The following is a 19375-nucleotide window of genomic DNA, read 5'->3' as shown; positions in this document are numbered from 1 at the left end:
CCACCTAACTCTCACTTGAATTTATCAAGTTTTAATCTAAATTTAGTTTAATTATTTCTTCTGCAGTCCTCACATATTGCTGCCTGGAATAGGAATTAACACTTCTGATGAAATCTTCCACCCACATTCCTCCCTTGTAAATGCCACAAAATAGTCTATAAAAACTCTTCCTCCCACATATTCCTAAACCTGTAAATAGTTCCATAGAAATTTTATCTACCCCCACAGCCATGTTAGATTTCAATTCGCTCAATGCCCTTTCTATTTCGCTACCCAGTATGCCTCGACATAAGCTACCCTCATCTACTTATAAATTCCTTCAATCCCTCATGAATATCAAAAATTTCTCATCAGAACATCCAAAATTACGTCTTCTAACTGATCATATACCCTGTCAACTGTTTCCTCCCTATGATAGCGTGGTGGCATGTATTCCTAAACAATGACTATGTTCGTTGGTTCAGCTTTTACTTCTACTGATAATACTCGATCACTCACTTATCCAGTGCTTCCTACCTTGTCGTTCAATACTATTGACACCCCTAACTGGCTTTCTTCCCCCCCCCCCCTCCCTCTGAAAGCTATCTTCATATTATCAACGAGTGGCTATGGCTAAATAAGATTGGACAAAGATTTCTTGAATAATAGCACATCTGTAGCTCAGAGAAAGCCGTACAAATACTATCTCATTATGGTGATGAAACTTGTGAAAAGTGATTTTTGGCATCTGATACTCAAGATACAATTATTTTTGGGAATATGCTCATTTCAATAATTATGAATCAATTGCATGATATAGAAGTATGCGCTGTACTCATCAGGTGAACTTTCAAGGTTGACAAAATTCCTATGATTTAATTAAAGGCCCCACCAAACCAATGATTCTTGTATATAATTCACAATGAGCAAGGCTGTAATTATAATTTGTACACATATCATTAGGTACCTTTGGCTTGAACCAAGTTGCAGTTGAAGATATAATATCATAATTTTCATCAAGGAAGTACATATTATAGAATTTGTCAATGCATCATATCTGTTAGTGTGTGTGTGGAGAAGAATGGAAAAAATAATACGGAAAGAGAGGAAAAGGAAGAAATTCTAGGTATGTTAGGGGAAGAGAGGTGTAGATGGGTTGGACTTAGAGGAATTAGGTGTGAATATTCGCAAACAAAAATGAATATGGATAAACATACGCAGTTACTATTAAAAATCACTTCAACAAAGAATCTGAAGTGACATATCAGTCAGAGAGTAACCCAAGGTAATGCAAATCGGTCATAGTCAACTCCCTTAATGACTTCAGTGTAATGACTGATTTTATGGCTTATCTAAAATGCATAATGACATGAAAGGAGGAAGTCCTATTACTGTTCACACTCACACTGAAAACAGCTACATATATGTATTAAAAAATATGAGCACACATTAAAAAAATATGAAAACATAAAAGTTACCAGTGAAAACCAAGGTGAAATTCTAAATAAAAGAGGGTGCCTGGGCAGCTAGTCTGACTAAAGCACCCTGCTGCAAATCAATGGACCTGTATTCAGCTCACAATCAACATGAATAGTTTCACACTGTGAACATATCTTACTTGTTTGTTCAGAAATCACACTGCGGCTTTTTGTCAAACTTATAAAGTGTTACACCACACTTTTTTTAGTGAACTGAAACATTCTCTCTTCAACTGTTAAAGAATGGCTGATGTGGTATAAGTCTGGAACAAACTTCACAATATTATGGTTATTATTAATACTTAATCCCATGCCACCTAACACTAGCCATTTTTGACTACCAAAGTATTGCCCATCTACACCGCTTATAGCCTTTTTCATCAAATTGCACAACTTAAGGGAATAAAATAGATTCATATCATAATGCCCAACCGAGCAAAATTAACACTCTCTTGTCCACCTCTATACTACACATCAAGATTAATGCATAGAAAATTAAAGAACATCAAAAACAATTTTTTCCAGCACTCCAACAGTTTCAAGTTTATGTATTTTGCTCCATGAGTAAGCATGGTACATGCCACGAGTGATTGCTTAAGGAATTTTTCAGTATTAGCAATATGTAGAGGGGAGTAATAAAATAATTCTGGGCAATAATCCATACAAAGAATGGTACAGCAACTAAAAGTTTATTTCATGTAACCTTGGAGGATAAACTGTGGGCATGGGAGTGTATCAACATTTCCCATTAACAGTGCATTGATGGTGCAAGACACACTCACCTCCCTTGCCTTCCTCTCCAATTGTCTCCCGGCCAGTTCTTCATTCTCCCGAGAGCCTGTGGGGCGTGGACCCAGCGCAGTCAGATCGGAGAGGTGGCGAGCTGCCCTGCCTGCGATGAAGCGCTCCTTGCCACCCATGGTTTTGTCACTCTCAATGAGGATGGGCTCAGGGAGGTGCATGTGAATGGCAAGGATGTAGGCAGTGAGCAGGGCAAAGCATGCAAACGACACAATCAAGGCCAGGGGCGAGAAAGGGGGGAGGTAGAGTGACCTGCAGATGTGCCGCCCTGAGAGCCCACTTGCAGGGTATCTCCCATCAGTTCCATTTTTGGGCTCACGGAGAAAAAGATTCGACTCTTCCTCTGAGGTAGATGACTTTACCCTCAACCTCAGCCCTCGACGAGCCTGTTAAAATCAAAGCACAGTTGATACAATAGCAACCTCTCTCTTCCATGGTGGACATACATTTAGCTCTATTTTCAAATCACTCTTTTGCCATTACAATGAAACTTCAAATTAATCCTTGAACCACAGCAGTTTTTTTACAAGATTATAAATAAAACATAAATTAATGCAATCAAAACCTCCAATTTTGGTAAAATTTCATTATTCCAATTGCATGAGACGACAGGCATATTGTTAATTGTATTTCTTCAGGGTTTCATCCATAAACTGTGCATTTTTATGTTTTAATTAAGCATATTAGATCATTAAAATTATTTTCTTCTAAAAACTTAGTTACAATGCTGTATCTCAATCAATTTTTAACATAATCAGATGTGGGCAGGAAATCTGATCTGCATGAAACTTTATCCTTTTCAAAGAAAAGTCTGAAATGTGGCAAATTTTAACAGGAGTCATCTGCTGATGTGCACTGAAATGCAAGAATTCTACAGGGTCAAAATCATTCCTGATGAAAGAGATTGACTTATACTCGAGGGATTTTACATTAAGGTTTTTTTTTTAAAGACGATAAGCATAGAATACAGGCTTATGAAATGTGGCTGTGAAGAAGAATGGAAAAAGTGAAATTAACAGAAATGAAAACAAGGAAGTGCAAGGCATGGTGAGAAGGAGAAGGGACTGTTTGGAGAAACCAAAGGAGGCAGGAAAAATGGATGCAGAGTATTGTGATTGGCAATTGGATTTTGAATATTGATAAGAGGGAAGAACATGTTATAGCACACACCCCAGTATGAAAAACAGAGAAATGACTGAATAATGAAGATGCATAATGGTAAGCTTCATTAGACAATTCCCATAACCAAAGAGTGCTCAGCCTCCAAAATATGGCAATGATAGCAAAAAATTTATTTGAAATATATTGTGTTATGACTGAAAAAAAAAGTTGGTCAAAATGGTGTGGTGGCTAACATGCAGGCTTCCCACTGGGAGGGCCCAGGTTCAAATCCTGGAGAAAACATTTTTCATTGGTATCCCAAACCCTAATTGAGGTGCTTTGTAGAGAGCACTTGTAGTGAGTACAACGTCTGTCAGGTGGGAGGTTAAACTGCGGACCACTTGGAGCCTTTTGACAAGAGCAGGCTTCTCTCCACCCTTTCTTTCCCAACCATCCCTAATGGCACAAATGACCTTAGCTATTGGTTGCCTACCATAAAAACTACTACTGCTGAAATAAAAATTCATAATTAAGTACATAAATGTACTGGTCTTTCCAAAAAACTTGAGTGGATTGCAGAAAATATTTACTGACAGCTCTGTTACTCCTCATTACTGATTATAAATTAATTAGAAATAATTGTGAGAATATCCTAAATGTTTATCCCTAATTCCTACTAATTTTGCCACAATAGACCATTTTTACATGACGAAACAGTAACTTAACTTCTGTTACTAAAAAGTTAACTCTAAATTAAGCTAAGAAGGGATTTTACAGGACTATACTCTTCTTTAATTCAAATTGTAGAGATGCAAGGCTGATCTTGGAACTGAAAATGATAACTAGAAGGCAGCACGATCCACTAATCTGGTGGTGTGAGTTCTATTCATCCTAATCATATCACACCCAACCCCCAAATGTACAATAACACCTCTTGGAAAGGTAGTACAGACCCTCAGCCAATACAGTTTAAGTCCTATTAACCCCACAGAGACTGGAATCCCTCAATTCATGAGAATTCTTCCAATAGTTTTCAAGGTTTTCTGGACTTTCTTGCAAAATGGACAAATATTTCTTCTCTCTCTAACCACATTATTATTTTGAAAGATATTCATGATTAATCATCCCTCCTTTTGCAAATTACATTACCTCCCTCTTGGAGATTCCAGGAATGAAGGGTGTACATATATTAAACGAAGATGTCACCTTTAAATCTAAATTGCAAAGAGTATTCATTGTTATTTTGACTGCAGTTCTGAACGAGCTATTTGACAGGCTTAAGTATTATGCAGAGTTTTAAATAATTTCTTAATTAACAACATTTATAGGAGGAGTACGTTTAATATGTATAAGGAGTACTACTGCAACAAACCCGGTGCATGGAAGAGCATTCATGTGTAATTTTGAAAGTGATTCTTATTTACTGATACAAGTTAATGATAAGGCTCCAAGAAAACACCAGAAATATAAAATTTCATATATAATATCCTATTCAAGTTACGGCGAACAAAAATGTTACATACAACACTACATTTGCGAAACAAAAAAATCTTTTGGCAGATTTGCCAATATCAAAATTCCAGATCTTTCGGAATACTAAGAAACAATTTTCTTTCGTTGACAATAAATGGCATATTGTTTCTAAGTTTTTATCAATGAAAACAGGTAGGAATGTATTTGCGTACACATTCAAAAACAATATTTTCCTCTTTTCACTGATGGCAACCATGAAACATTTTTATGGACATTTACTACCAAAAATTCACGTCTGCAGTAAAAAATCGTTCTCGAATCCTAACACTGAACTTTCGTAAAATAGTAATTCCTAGATGCAGGGCCAGAATTAAAATAACAATTATATTAAGAAAATACATGTACCTTGTCGTACATCCCGATCTAGGGCTTTTCGAGCATTCGATCCCCCCTGTTCCTGGATCTAAGAAGAAATTATTAGGATAGCCTCATGTTACAGACGACTTTCACCTTTAGCGCGCGACAAGAGAACGACGATATGAAACAACCAATAGTGATCGAACAAATCCGCTTATCGACAATGCGATATCGAAATGCGGCAAGTGGACAATCCTTAGATCAACGATCTTAATAACTGAGCCCTGTAATTATTGAGTCACTGCTGCTATTAAATGTGATAAGAAATGCACCCATAACCTTTACTTAAATATATTTACAATGAAGGATTTGAAGAGCGGAAAAATATAATTACATTCGATTCATGAATATATCAATATTATGTCATTTTAATTATTAATTTTTCCGTCTATGTTACGCCGAAAATCACACCGTATCTTTATTCATGATTAAACCTTCTTATGTTCAGTCTAGCCATACATGGAAGCGTTTTAATGACGTCCGGATGAAATTCTGAATTATGTGAAGTTGTATTACAAGTATTTAATATTAGTTTATTTTAACGATTTATAGCTCTATTTCTCACTCCATCGAGGTCAGTGTGGCGCTATAAATGGAAAGGCTAAAAATACGATGACAGTCGATGGTAATCTGTTTATCGAAATCCATTTGTAGGACTTGATACTTAGCCAGAACGTGAGCTCCCCTATTTCATCAATACCAAGAGAAATCAAGGCCTCTGGATTTGCTGCATTTGCTAACTGGAAAGGATGGGAACCTGATAAATATTTATGTTTAAGCGTATTATTTGGGATTGTAAAGTACAACTTTATTTAGAATCCACTGCAGCATTTACTCACTTTAAAAATCAATTATGACATGAAAATGTGACCTCATAGCTTTGTATGAATATACCCTGCGCTGCTTGCTATCAACTCTATCCAGTGCACAAATTAAACACTACACTGCCGCTAGTTAAACAATCGAAACTTATTTTCACCTTCTAGAATACATTGGATATATTTAGTTCATATGTCATATTTAAAATATATTTACATATTTCAGAGGGGCGGTTGATTAAGAGAGTTTTTCAGTGTTATGACATTCTAGTAATTGTTTAACGCTCTGAATTTAAAGCATTATCCCAGACATCTTAGTTTGCGAATAATGATCAATAAAGATTCACAAAAATTGTTAAATATCAAATTTTGAGTGAGATAATAAATGAGATTAGATACATGATGGTTACCATAAATAGACGAATGACATCACAGATAAAGAATGTACATGGGTGAAATATTGTCTGTAAATTAAATGCTAGCTCTTAGCTCAGTGTTGTTATCATGTACAGTGGTTAATGGAGCTTAAATGCTGCAAGATTATAATAATTTGGCAACCTTTCGTTGGATCTTCAATCTACCACATTTAAGTTTGACAGTAAATACAACCATAATTTCAGAAGTACCCTTCTATCACTCAGTGACCTAAGATCCCCTACAATACAGTCTCATGGTGGATTGTAGTGCAAGATGTACATAGATGTAAGTAATGACTGTGGACATGCACTTGATGATTGCAAATGAACGAAGATTTTTTATCAAGTAGGTACGTCTAATTTTATTCAGGCATATAATCATTTCAAATATGGCAAATTACATGGTTAACTTAAGCCAAAGAGCAATTATACACATGGTAAACAATCATTACACTTCTAGCACTTGTTGTTCCACATAACATTAACCATAGGCTCACACAGAATAATGTGTCTACCAACATCACCTCTTTGCTCAAGTGCTCTTCCAGTCATTGTAAAATACATTTTTGTACTATCATGAGCATTCATACTTTAGCATATAGTTTAGTTTCTCCATGTGCCATGTGGGAAGTAATTGTAGGATAAATGTGCAAAAATGAACTTACTTGATCTTGGAATAGAGCCTCGTCATCACCGAAAGTCTTGGCAGCCATCCCTGCACAAAATTTGAAGTCTCAGTTTACTTGGCATTCCCTTCCTTATTGGTATGATGCTGGTCAGTGCATTTGCTCAACATAAGTGAGAGGAGGCAGCTATGAACTTGATCCTTGGGTATCCTTAAGAGGACCAACTGTTAAAAGAATTAAAAAAGAATTATGCATGCATCTGGGATAGTTTTTTATAGCAATTGCCCCCACCCCCTCAATACAGCAGAAGTAATGAGGTGCCATGAAAGCATGCCATTTGTGCATATCTGGAACATTTGCCCATTGCTGGCTAAGGCAGATTTTCATACCTCAGACTGAGATGTCTCCCTCAGAGGGCCCCTTTTTAAATTTCAATAAATAATACATATAATACACAAAAATACAAATAATAATAGTATATTTGCTTACCGAAATTCTTTGTAGAGCATATGACTACATGCATTTAGCATTTGAAAATTATGTCCAATGAAATAATATGATTTTTTGATAAAAAATACTTTTTCGTAAATATATTGGGGCAATATAAATAAATAGCGGTTGCATGAGGCCTAGCAAAAGCTCCATCCATCTCTATAATCAACCATACATTTTCCATTCCCAAATAATTTACAAGTTTCCAAAGCAGCAGCTAGATAATATATGTCATTTTTAAATTACCCTTGGCATACTTAACTAAAAGGGTTTAAATTCAGTATTGGCTCAAGAGAAAATGCTCTACTTTTCCATTGCACACATTAAAGAATTAGATAGATTTAGATGAATATTTAGATAGATTCTTTCAAATTCCACCTCAGTGGATGATACCAGCAAAATGGGCAGAGTGAAGGAGTTCATTTTTATAGTTGCATAAAGTACGAGTGGGTCGCGGGAGCCCAGGGGTAGACCATTGGATTACTGACTGGAGGGCCCAGGTTCGATTCCTGGATAAGCCTCTCTGAGAACCTGCAGCTCCACCAAAGCTATGTGATTTTTTGGGTACCAGATCTTTCTGGGAAACTATGACCGGCATAGGGAAAGGAACTGGCCCCCCTACCCTAACGTGTGAATTTCACATGCTGTCGGCCTTAGTGCTGGGTGAACTCTTCCATCACCTACCAAACCGGCCTTAAGGTTGATTAATGTGCTTTTTGGGGGCCATGGTAGACAAGAGGTAGCGTGTCTGCCTGTGGAGCTGAAGTTCGCTGGCTCGATTTTGCTGTGAATGATGAACATTTTTCAGCTTAGAAAAAGCTTGCTAATGGTGTTTTGGAATGAACCAACCACACATCAACAGGAAAAACACAATAATGGTATTTTGGAACGAGGTAACGAGAAAAATAGACTCCTACTAAAAAGTTGCACTGAACCCATGGTGAAAGGCAGCAGTTTCTCCATTTTATGGAACTGGTGGCGCTGGCTGAGTTGGTCAGCGCGGCATCAGTTGCCACAGCTGCGGGCGAGAGTGAAGTTCATGGTACGGCCTCAGTACTGCGATGTGGATGGCAATGGGAAACCACCATATTATTTTCCCTAGAATATGCAGCCTTGCATTCAAATTGAGTAGAATGTAGTAGCTGCAGTAAATCAACCCAAGGATTGAAATGATGATGATAGAGTATGAGCATGATTCAAATAAAGTTTTAAGAATAACACTCCTTGCATCTGAAGTAAAAGTTGGGTCTGATAAGGAAAATAGAAAAAACGATTGTGAAATGAGTCCTAACAATGAAAAAATTAGGCAAGGAGATGATTTTTATGTCTGGGAATAAAGCTTACAAAAGATGGTGGGAGTATGTAAAAGTGTACTCTCACCCATATAAATATATAGAAGCCAAATTTGGAAGTGCCAAGTTAATCACAAATGTAAACTAAATGCTCTGGACACGGCATACTTGAGGAGTGATTTCAGTAAAAAAAAAGGAGATTTTATTTATTTACTAACTTTATTGGGGCAAGATTGAGACTTCATAGTCCCATCTTCATCCACCGACCCCCATTTAAATATTGAAGACAATTAAAAACACCCATGCCCTAGGTGAAGGAAAACCCTCCCAGGTAGGAATCGAACATGCCATGAACCTGTCAGAATTAATGAATGTGTTGCAAAAGTAAGAGTAAATTGAAGGATTAACAGGCATCCAGGGCCTGCACATGCCCCAGACTGCTCAGATGTGATTAGTAGATGGAGAGTTGGGATGGGCTGTGTTAGGAGGAGAAATGAGACAGGGGTGTCCATTATCACCTTTGGTTTTCAATGTATAGATGCAAGAAGCATGGGAAAAACCAGAGGTAGGAAAGAAAGTTGATGGGAATTTATAAAGTCAGTTAAATTTTAGATAATCAAGCTGTCATTAGTCAATCAGCCAAAGAATTGCAAGCATGACTGAGTGCACCGGAAAGTCAGTGCTACGGGTATAATATTAGAATAAATGCAAACAAGACAAAGGTTATGCAGTTTTCAATAAAGAGAAAGGCTACATTAAATATTAAAATAGGATCACAGAGATGAAAGCTCTTGCAATTTTCCACTTAATAAAGATTTCTTTTCGACTAGTTTTGATGCACTACATCATTTTCATGGTAAATCAAAACTAGTCGAAAATAAATCTTCATTATTTGGAAAATTGAAAGAATTTTCATCTCGGTTATTATGGAACAGTTCCACAAGATCACACCTGAATCTGTGATTTACATTCAAATGGGAGTTCATAAACCAGAGTAGGTAAACTGTTTACTTATATCAGAAGTGTTTTGGACCAAATTGATCAAAGAAGTAGGGACTTAAGGAGAAGAATTGAACTGGACAAAGAACTTTTCACAAGGAGGAGAGGATTGATCGACAAGGACTTTGAGCAAAGATGTTAAGAAAAGGTTCTGTTAAACTTTGATCTGGAGCATAGTTATGTACCGTATGGAAACATGGTCATTAAAGCTGGATGATAGGTGTAGATTATAGGCTTTTGAGTTGTGAGTGAGAAGAAGGTAAATTGGACAGAAAGGAGAACAAACCAGGAAGTACTAGGCATGGTGAGGAGGAGAGGGGATTGTTAAAAGAAATCATCAGAAGACAGGAAAAATGGATTCAAAGCATATTGATTGGGAATAGGATGTAAAAGATTCTGATAGAGGGGAGAGAATGTTAGGCAAACGAGGAAGATGCAGGAATAGGATAAGGATATTGGATGGAATGAAGGCTCAAAGGAAGTATGCAATATTGAAGAGGTGCTTATTTTAGGTTCAGATGTCAGGTTATTTTATTAGGAGAGGCAAGTTTACTTGTACTGCTGTGGAATATGAGTCCATACAAAACCTTCCTTGACCAAGAGAAGACCTGATAAGAATATTCTAACTAAATTTTCACTAATTTCATCCACAAACTTGAAATACTTTTCTTGCAACAGCATATGCTATTCAGTATTGTACACAAATTGAGCTCTTTTTGCAAGTATGAAAAGTTTACATTTCTCTCCCACGACTTTATATTTCCTCTCAAAGGAAATAGCTAATTAGGCATAATGACTTAAGGTGCATCAGTCATAGAGCAATATGGAATGGTTTTTTAAAATTAAGAAATTGATAGTTTAAACCTACTTTGCTAGCTTTCATGTCACAGATGAAACAGATTAAAGAAAATAAAGAGACATCAAAGTCCACTCTTATAATAACTTTTATCTGGAAAATGAATCATTTCAATTCTATAGACAATTACACTTCTTAATTCTTACACTCAAAAGGCAGTTATATATTAGTTTCCTTATGTGGTTTTATTCTTATTCATTGTTATTGAGTGAATAATGTTGAAAAAAAATGCTTAACTTCATGAGTGTTCCTGGTGATATTGAGCCATTTGCAGGGGATTACTAGGCCATAGCATTGAAAATAACGAAATCAAAGAATGACCTCGCTCGAAGTTCAGAGGGTGTTCATATACATATATGCGGCATACAACCCAGAGGGTTAAAGTTGAATTATTAGATTCCATATCTGAAAGCATATCTAACCACTGATGAAAAAAGACCATTCATAACTACAAATTAACACCACTACTTTAATGTTCCAATGCTCATCAATGACAAATATGACATCCTAAATTTTTAAAGCTTCAAATTTTTCTTTCACAGAGTAATTACCATATTTTCCCATTGATAAAGCAAACTTTATCTAGACAAAAATGTTCAGATGATCGAGAAAAATGACGATGCGCGATATTTAATGGCATTGAAAAAATCCAAACATTTACATACTTGTGTACACAGTAATTTAAAGAAGAGTCTCGCAAATATAAATTAGTCTGGAGGCATGCATTTCTAATTGCCTTCTATTTTATACAGATCTGCTACTGTTTAAGTTGTTTCATCTCATAAATCCATGAGAAAAAGAAGAGACATAATTTCTATATTTCATTTATTCTAATAAGTAGTAATTCTTCATTCTAATACATAATACTTCACGTATACGTAGAGTACGTCGTATTATATACACGTACGTATAAATATATGATAGGATAGGTAGATCACACGAATCCAAGAAATTCGTCACCTGAATCACAATAAAATAAATTAAGTGCATTTATTATCCCTTCAGACATCACTGAGTTTACTCTCCGAAGTTAAATATTGCCGCAAGCTTTTCCAAATCCATTTTTTACACAAGTCACTCTGACAACTTTCCGGGATCCACCGGCTTATTTCTCATAAGACACTCTTTTAATCTTTCCCGATTCTGTGTAGTCTTTCATACCAGGCATCATCCACTTTCCCCAACTAGAACGTAACTTTGATTTAAAAGATTTATTAATGGATAAATCCAGGCAGCCTCGCGATTTCCTTTTTATTTCGCGAAATTGTGACTTCTAGGTTATACATCGATGCATACAATTTTCTTGAGAAAATTCCAAATTAAAAAGCTTAACTCAATTCAGGTATGAAACAATCACTATGTAGGCGGCACTTTCATAGAACTTGGTGGGTGTCTAGAACAGCTCAGCGCCGATACTAAAAAAGCGAAGTAAAGCAAAAAAAGAAGCAATTTCTATTCCATTCACTCTCTTATTTTTTGTGCTTGATTTGCTGAAAGTTAATTTACATAGCAAATAAACGGGCGCATAAACCTATATCTCGTTTCGACTAACGAATCATAGCGAAAAAGCAGTTAGGCGGCATTTTGTGTTGGCTTGTAAATATTGTTTATTTTTTTATCCTTCTGTTGTTTTAAATTAATTTCAATCGACTGACTCTAATCCTCTGTAAGCTTACGGTAGATATAGCCACAGGCAATAATGATTTCATGTATTCATTGGTTGTTACCATGTATTAATATATGGATATCGACGTATTTTGACACCCAATATAATATATATATATATATATATATATATATATATATATATATATATATATATATATATATATATATATATATATATATATATATAATTTTTACGCACATATATACATTTACGCGCATATACATGTATATGTACAGATGCGCGGCATCCATACACCTTCAAGACTATGAAGCTCTGGGCGCGCGGTATCAACACAAATTCATGATAACTACAGAGTTCTGGGTGCGCGTTATCGATGGGAAAATACGGTACATCTATGAGAATTTTCGCTGAGTACATTAAAAACCAAAAATATCTCTTTTTCCAAAAAAATGCCAAACAACATTCATCTCATCGTGTAATCACCAATGCAACAAGGTCAATTTCATAAGTGGCTTTACCGTTGACATTTATTTCATGCTGCTAAATCATTGAATATAATGCATAAATAGATAATTAAAAGTATACATAGAAATGCATTATTAAGGGTGCCCGTTAACACGCATTGGCTGTTACTTTATATGAATATGCGGGTAGTTGTGGACAGACAATCCTTTGGAAAGTAACAGATGAACCTAGTCCACATAACTGGAGGAATCCCTTGGGCTAGGATGATTCTCTAAGTCCGACCAAATCATCTCTCACTCCGCTCACTTTAAGACCCGAGCAATAGAGGCACTGACCAAAGTAGTCCCAAATATTTAAAGAGCATTACCTTCCACTGCCCAATGTCAAACTCCCTCTTCTCCCGTAAACAAACGAGCGGCGTAAATCGAACGGAATCGATTACAAAAGCTTACAGCGAGCCACCCGCGGCGAAACACGGAACCAGCCGTGCGTGCGTGTGAGCAAGATAGCTGTCGCGTCGTCGGGAGTCGGCAGCAGGCGTTCGCGGAGCAGTGGATAGCAGCAGTTGGCGGCCGCCGCGGTGGTGGTGGTGCTCGCGTGAGTGTTCCTTCGGGCGCGCGACCCGTTGGGGCGGGTTCTTAGCAGAGAGGGCTAAGCGGACGGAACTTTTTTTGTTGGTGTAGAGGACAGGAGGAAACACTCAAGGAAGGAATAAACAACGACACCGCAGCCATGGATCCCGAAGCCTTCCTCGACTTGGCCAACCAGGTCACCAAGTTGAAAATGTTCCCGTACTTCGACATTGCCCATTCTGTGCTCTGCGCCCTTCACGTCCGCGAGGACCTCGGCCCCGGTGAGTGCCTTCCGGCAAGTTCAAGGCGGCAGCACCGCCAGCTTTGCTCCCGCTGCTATTCTTAGTAGAAAGTACCGGGTTATGACTAGAGGCTCAAACAGGAGCGACGGAATTTGAATTATTGCATTGAAATTCAACCGCACCGTGCATTCATTTTCTTCTGACATAGACAGCCGTTGCTGATAATGGTAAAATATTTTCACCGCTGTCGATTTTCTAAAAACTGCTCCAAAGGATATACCCTCCAGAGGTACCCTTGAATGGTTCTGCGTAGGATTCGAAATGACTAGGCTAGTTTTTTAATTGTTGATTATTTGGGCGATAATTAATGGCAAAATGATAAAGTTAAACATTTAAAACTAATTGTTTGGAAATGAATAAAAAAAACTATGTAAAGTTAGACGAGCGAGAATGATCTATATTCCTGTTTATCTTAGTAACATTTGCCGGAGTCAAAACATTAGCGCGTGTGCATTCATGTGGATAATTCTTAAAATATGTTCTACCGTTCCAAAAAAAAATTAAATGATCAATCACGATCCAAAGAGTTTTCCATGGGGTTGTAGTGCATGCGTATTTCCACAATTGAGGCATCGATTCCACTGGATTGTTTGAGTTGTTAGCGGTCGGTGGGGACGGTAGAACCAATTAGCTCCCCCCGCCCGGAAGAAAAGGATTTGAGAAGGACAGACAAGTTTTATAATCCAATTTCATCACCTGAAACATCTCCCCATAGAGTGTGTTCCCCTCAGTCTACTGCTGTTCCCCTCGCCTTGAAACCCGGCCAAGCGCGGTTCAGCCAAAGCATTTCTAGGGAGGCGGACCCCCGCTCCCCCCCCCCCGCGTGCAGAAGGTGGGGGGAGGTCAGAAGGCCCCGACAGAGTCGGGGGAGGGGTTTGAGGGTGTATTTTCGACCCAAGATGCGCCCCTGGGGAGAGGGGGGAGGCGCTGCGTGAGGGAGGAAGGCCTCCCCACGACTCACACTGGTCGTGGTCCAGTAAAAGGGAGAATAGCACGGACCTACATTTATAACTAGTACGATTTCAGAAGAGGAAATGTACGATTAATCAATCCCAATATGCCTGTATTCCAGCCATAATTTGTTTATGTGGCCTCACAGATTTTTAATTCTACCTAAGGAAATAAAACATACCAAAGAGAATAATGCATTTTTACAGTTGGCAATCTTGGATACATGCTGAAAAGGACACTAAAATTTTGTTTCGAATATTATCATACTACTAATTGGCAGTGTCATTAATATCTTTGGTTTGTTCCATTAAGAGCATTTCTTTGGCCTTATATTGAAATAGATACATAAAAATGCATTTATTTATTTCTAATGGCGGTTCTCCCGAATCAGTTATTTTTCTAGTAGCAACCTGGAGCCTCAACGTCCGGATGGAATCATGTATCATGCTGATATAAGGCTTTTGAAAGTATATAAAGATTCAAAACATGATAACGACTCTAGACCACTTCCAGACGTGATGCGAAACTGAAACTCGTGCCGACTGTTCAACTGAACGTTGAGACGGTCCGGAAAATTCTAATATTCCATGAGCCCGTCGCAGTAGAAGATTCCATTGGATAATGAGAAAGCGTCATTCCATTGGTTAATAGGAAAGCACGCATGCATTCACAAATAAGATGTTCCCGTCTCAGAATTCATTCTTACAATTCGTTACATTTCCTCGAATACCACCCTAGGCTGATCTTGAATCCTCAACTGTTCGTTAGAATCGAGGACCATTTACGAGTCTTCGTACTAGTCCTAAATAAAACATACTACATAGATTCATTTCTGTCGGACTTACTCATTCTTACAACGGGCGTCGACTTATCGCATTGTCAAGATACCATTATCAAACACGGCTAATTATCAAGAAAAATATGTGCAGACAATTGAGGTTTTCCCACGGAATAATATTTGAGGAACACGATCATTTTGAAATAATTATATCCCCCTCAAAAGCAGGCCTCAGAAAGCCATTCCCACAGCTACTAATCCGTGTTTCTTGTTGCTCTCTAGTTTCTTCAACTTATGACTCATTAACTCCTTCCCTACACCGTGCCATTCTTATCAACCAAAGACACTTTAATAATCCTTTCGTCCCACAGCAAGACTCGGCCTTAAAATCCACGCACGCAGTCATCACCATGGAGCAGCTATCGTCTGCAATAACTTGACCCATGAACCCACGATGAATTGTATGTACTCCCGAAATTGAAATAAAAAACTAAAAGCATTTTCCGTGAGTAAATCGAACTATGAATAATGTCGATTATTTAAAGTTCTCTGCAATTGCTTCATTGTTATACAGTAGTATACAGACGAATTCTGACCAAGAAGTTCCTTGTGAATTTATGCATGTATCGTATCTACTACTCCTTATCGAAAGTTGACGAACCTATCCAAATAGTCTTTTGTCTTTTGCAAACGAATTTGTGTCCTATGTGTTAACTCAATTTGTTTGCTAATCAATCTCTGACAATATGTTGCAATCAATGCAACAAATGGAAATATCATCATTATTTTCGAGAAGTAAACGGTAGCGTTGTGAAGGCATTTTAGGAGGGGGGCAATCATCATTTGAAGTGAGATGCGGATGAGTCTATTACATACGTACTGTGCTCAATAATCTGTATCGGACCTTGCGATGGCGTGATACCCGACGAAGCCTGATTTCGAAAGAAACTCGTCCTCTGAAAAATTGCGCGTAATCCAGTGTGCATGGGAATTTCCGTTAATTAGATCCTGCCGCCGTAACTCATGCTGAAATATATCCTGCTCTCTCGCCCCTACCCCCCACCCCGCTCGCAGTCCCCCCTCGCGTTGGTCTCCGCACGGCGTGGATAGCACTTATTGGCTGGCGAAAAGCAGATAGCGGATCGGAAGATTCGTTCATCAAAAACACACGGGTTCGGAAGACCGCCTCAATAACACTCCAATTCTTTCTTGGATCGTACTGGAAACGAAGGAGCAGCCCAAATTATGAATTACATTTACAGGAATACATCTGTAAGATTTGAAGTGATATTAAAATTTTGCAATTCGCAACTTTTTCTTTAAGAATGCATCGATTTAATTGAGGTCGGAATGTTTACACTTAATGAGCCTTATGGCCTCGATGGGTATAGTTCCAGAATCTTGTTTTTAGTCATGCCGTCCTTAAGATGTTATTATCACATAAAACCCATTTTGAAATCCATTGATATTAATTCATATTACGATTTGCTCCCGGTTAGTAATGAACATGTTTTGTCTTGGAACATCAATAAAAGTACTGCTAAATGAATAATCTATGCGATCTTTTTTATTCATACTATCTGAGATTATATTGATCAAAAAGTAATTAGTGAAACGAGGGAGAAACCTTAAAATAAATGTCCACCTAATGTATTATTTCACTACGTTAAACTAAACACGCAAGAGTTTACACATCTTCAGTATGAGTTCACTAATTAAATGATTGGAAATCAGTGCTCCCCTATTTACCATCTATTCATTCTCTGATAAAATTATGTAGTAAAAGGTGTCAATCTCTGTCATTGATACGAGATCTGAAAAGATATTTGTAATCGCGTTCTAGTTCACCGCGCAAAACTTATTGTACGACGATATGGCCATTATATATATATATATATATATATATATATATATATATATATATATATATATATATATATATACACACACATTTATACAACTAAATACATAATAGTGGCTAAAACATGTTATCTAGGTTCAGTGATGAACTTATTTTTGCTTATAGTTAGCCTCATTCCAAAAGAAAAGGAATCTACTATTCAAATCTGTACTTTTGGCAGTTGTTCAATTCAATCTTTATGTTTCACCTACAGATATAAATCATCATAAGAACTTACGGTTTTTAGCGTTTTCCTTCAGTGTAGTTCCTGGTTTTTTTTTGATTTACCACTCTCCATTGCGAAGCGGCACGAAAGTACATCATCGCTGTTGACTGTTGCCATGGTTCAAATAAACAAGCAGATCGAGGCTCGACAAATAAATTGTCATCCTTTGATTTGTGGTGCGTTGTTTTAAATTTTCCAGCAGCTTTGATTTCATACTCAAAGGATTGTCTATACGAGTTAAACTCTGGTTATTATTCATGTTACACGTACTGCCATGTTGAAAATATTTGTTACATTATTTAACATCCTTCGAGCATTGTATTAGTTTTTCTTGTATCATTTGAATACCTATGCTTTTTTTAAATAAAACAGTGGTTAGAGGAAGGCAACATTTCTTCATATGAGCAACGTAATTCGGTCCGTAAATAGGACATCTTTAAGCACAAATGTCTCCACTGAATGGCTTTTTGTCCCACAAAACATTTATGATATTTATGGCAACAACGTCTATATTAGTGAATATTTATCAATAAAACATGGAGATATGATGGGAAGGAAAAGGTCACTGACTAATGCGTACATATCCGCGAATGTGCACACTGATATAGAGAAAAGTATTGTAGGAACGCGCAAATTGCTGTTGCGCTGGACCGAAGTACGTAATACGTCATGCGATACGTGTCTTTTCAAGGGAAGGTGATATGTAACCGGTCGGTAGGGCACAACATGAACAAGTCATTTAGTTAAAAGACCACCAGGTCACACACAGAAAACACCATTTTCAGTATCAACATGCAAGTCATCACCAATCAGGTTTTGATAGAAATCAACAAAACGTAATTTTTTCAGTGGAAGTACAACACGACTCAAGTTCGATTGTGGAGGTCGTTCCTTTGGTCTCTGTTCATGGGCATTCAAATTCTTTGGCATACATCAGTTTCCTGCTCCCGATGGCGTTTGCAAAAATGTTTACCCGATCAAAATCAGTTAGAACTCGTGAAGAACCCACATTACGACGGAATCTCGAACTTAAACCCTCGATTTGGCAATCGATCTCTCTGCAACGGATTGGAAATTGTTTTTAGTGAAAACTTGTTTGTGGTTTGTTCACGCTAGCCTAAGGTGATTGGCGAAGCGCCACGCTTCTTGCTCGAAGCACGACCCAGGTGAAATGGAATTGCGAAACCCATTGAAAGGTACGCATGTGTCAATCAATATTTTATATTGAAAATTCGACTGATCAAATTTTCCATTATTTGCGTGCATACGATGGAATCTTTCGAGGGAGAAAGGAAGCGTTTCAATACGATATTAAAACGCCTCGTCAAATCTTCGTTGCCAATCAGCGCTTCTCATAATGCTATGAGAGAGGCGATCCTTGTGTTGATCGGTGGGATGGCCCAAAGGTATTTGGAGAGTGGGATGGACAACACGATTATCTTTCAAATCTAAATGATGTATCAATATGTAGAATATGAGCGCAAAACATTTTGGATTGACGTCAGAGGAATACAAAAGAAGCGTCAACTGTAAAAAAAATGAATTTGAATTTATTTTGAAACAAAATTCCTTATTATTAGGGACTGTGTTTATTAACTCCTGAGTGTTGTTCAATCTACAAAAAAGCCTCAGGGTATCACAGTAATGCTCTGTACTCTTGAAAGAAGAGTACAAAAATAATCCAAAGGGTACAATATTGGTTACCTTAAATTAGAATAGAACATCACGGTACGGGATATTATCGAAAATCTCACAAATATACTTCCTTTATGATAAGATACATATTATACATTAGTTTTTCAC

At 37.4% G+C, this 19375-nt stretch overlaps 2 protein-coding genes across 2 annotated transcripts in view; one reads left to right on the top strand and one right to left on the bottom strand.

Annotated features, from left to right (window-relative positions):
* Window positions 1–5342, bottom strand: part of LOC139700189 (endoplasmic reticulum metallopeptidase 1-like) — a 37985-nt gene extending 32643 nt beyond the window's left edge. Inside the window, exons 1-2 of the mRNA XM_071598774.1 lie at window positions 5238–5342; window positions 2240–2644 (exon numbers count right to left, since the gene is read on the bottom strand). Of these exons, the coding sequence (XP_071454875.1) occupies window positions 2240–2644; window positions 5238–5249 (417 nt within the window). The 5' untranslated portion in view covers window positions 5250–5342. The remainder of the gene's footprint in view (window positions 1–2239; window positions 2645–5237) is intronic.
* Window positions 5343–13355: 8013 nt separating this feature from the next.
* The window catches only part of LOC139699682 (trimeric intracellular cation channel type 1B.1), a 48336-nt gene continuing 42316 nt past the window's right edge, over window positions 13356–19375 (top strand). The window contains exon 1 of the mRNA XM_071598202.1: window positions 13356–13696. Within this exon, the coding sequence (XP_071454303.1) occupies window positions 13576–13696 (121 nt within the window). The 5' untranslated portion in view covers window positions 13356–13575. The remainder of the gene's footprint in view (window positions 13697–19375) is intronic.

Source organism: Hetaerina americana, unplaced genomic scaffold (assembly GCF_022747635.1).
Source record: "Hetaerina americana unplaced genomic scaffold, ioHetAmer1.1.p SCAF_10, whole genome shotgun sequence".
In the NCBI taxonomy this organism is placed as follows: Eukaryota; Metazoa; Arthropoda; class Insecta; order Odonata; family Calopterygidae; genus Hetaerina; species Hetaerina americana.
Note: the sequence above shows the minus strand (reverse complement) of the source record. Positions and strands in the feature narration are given on the sequence as shown.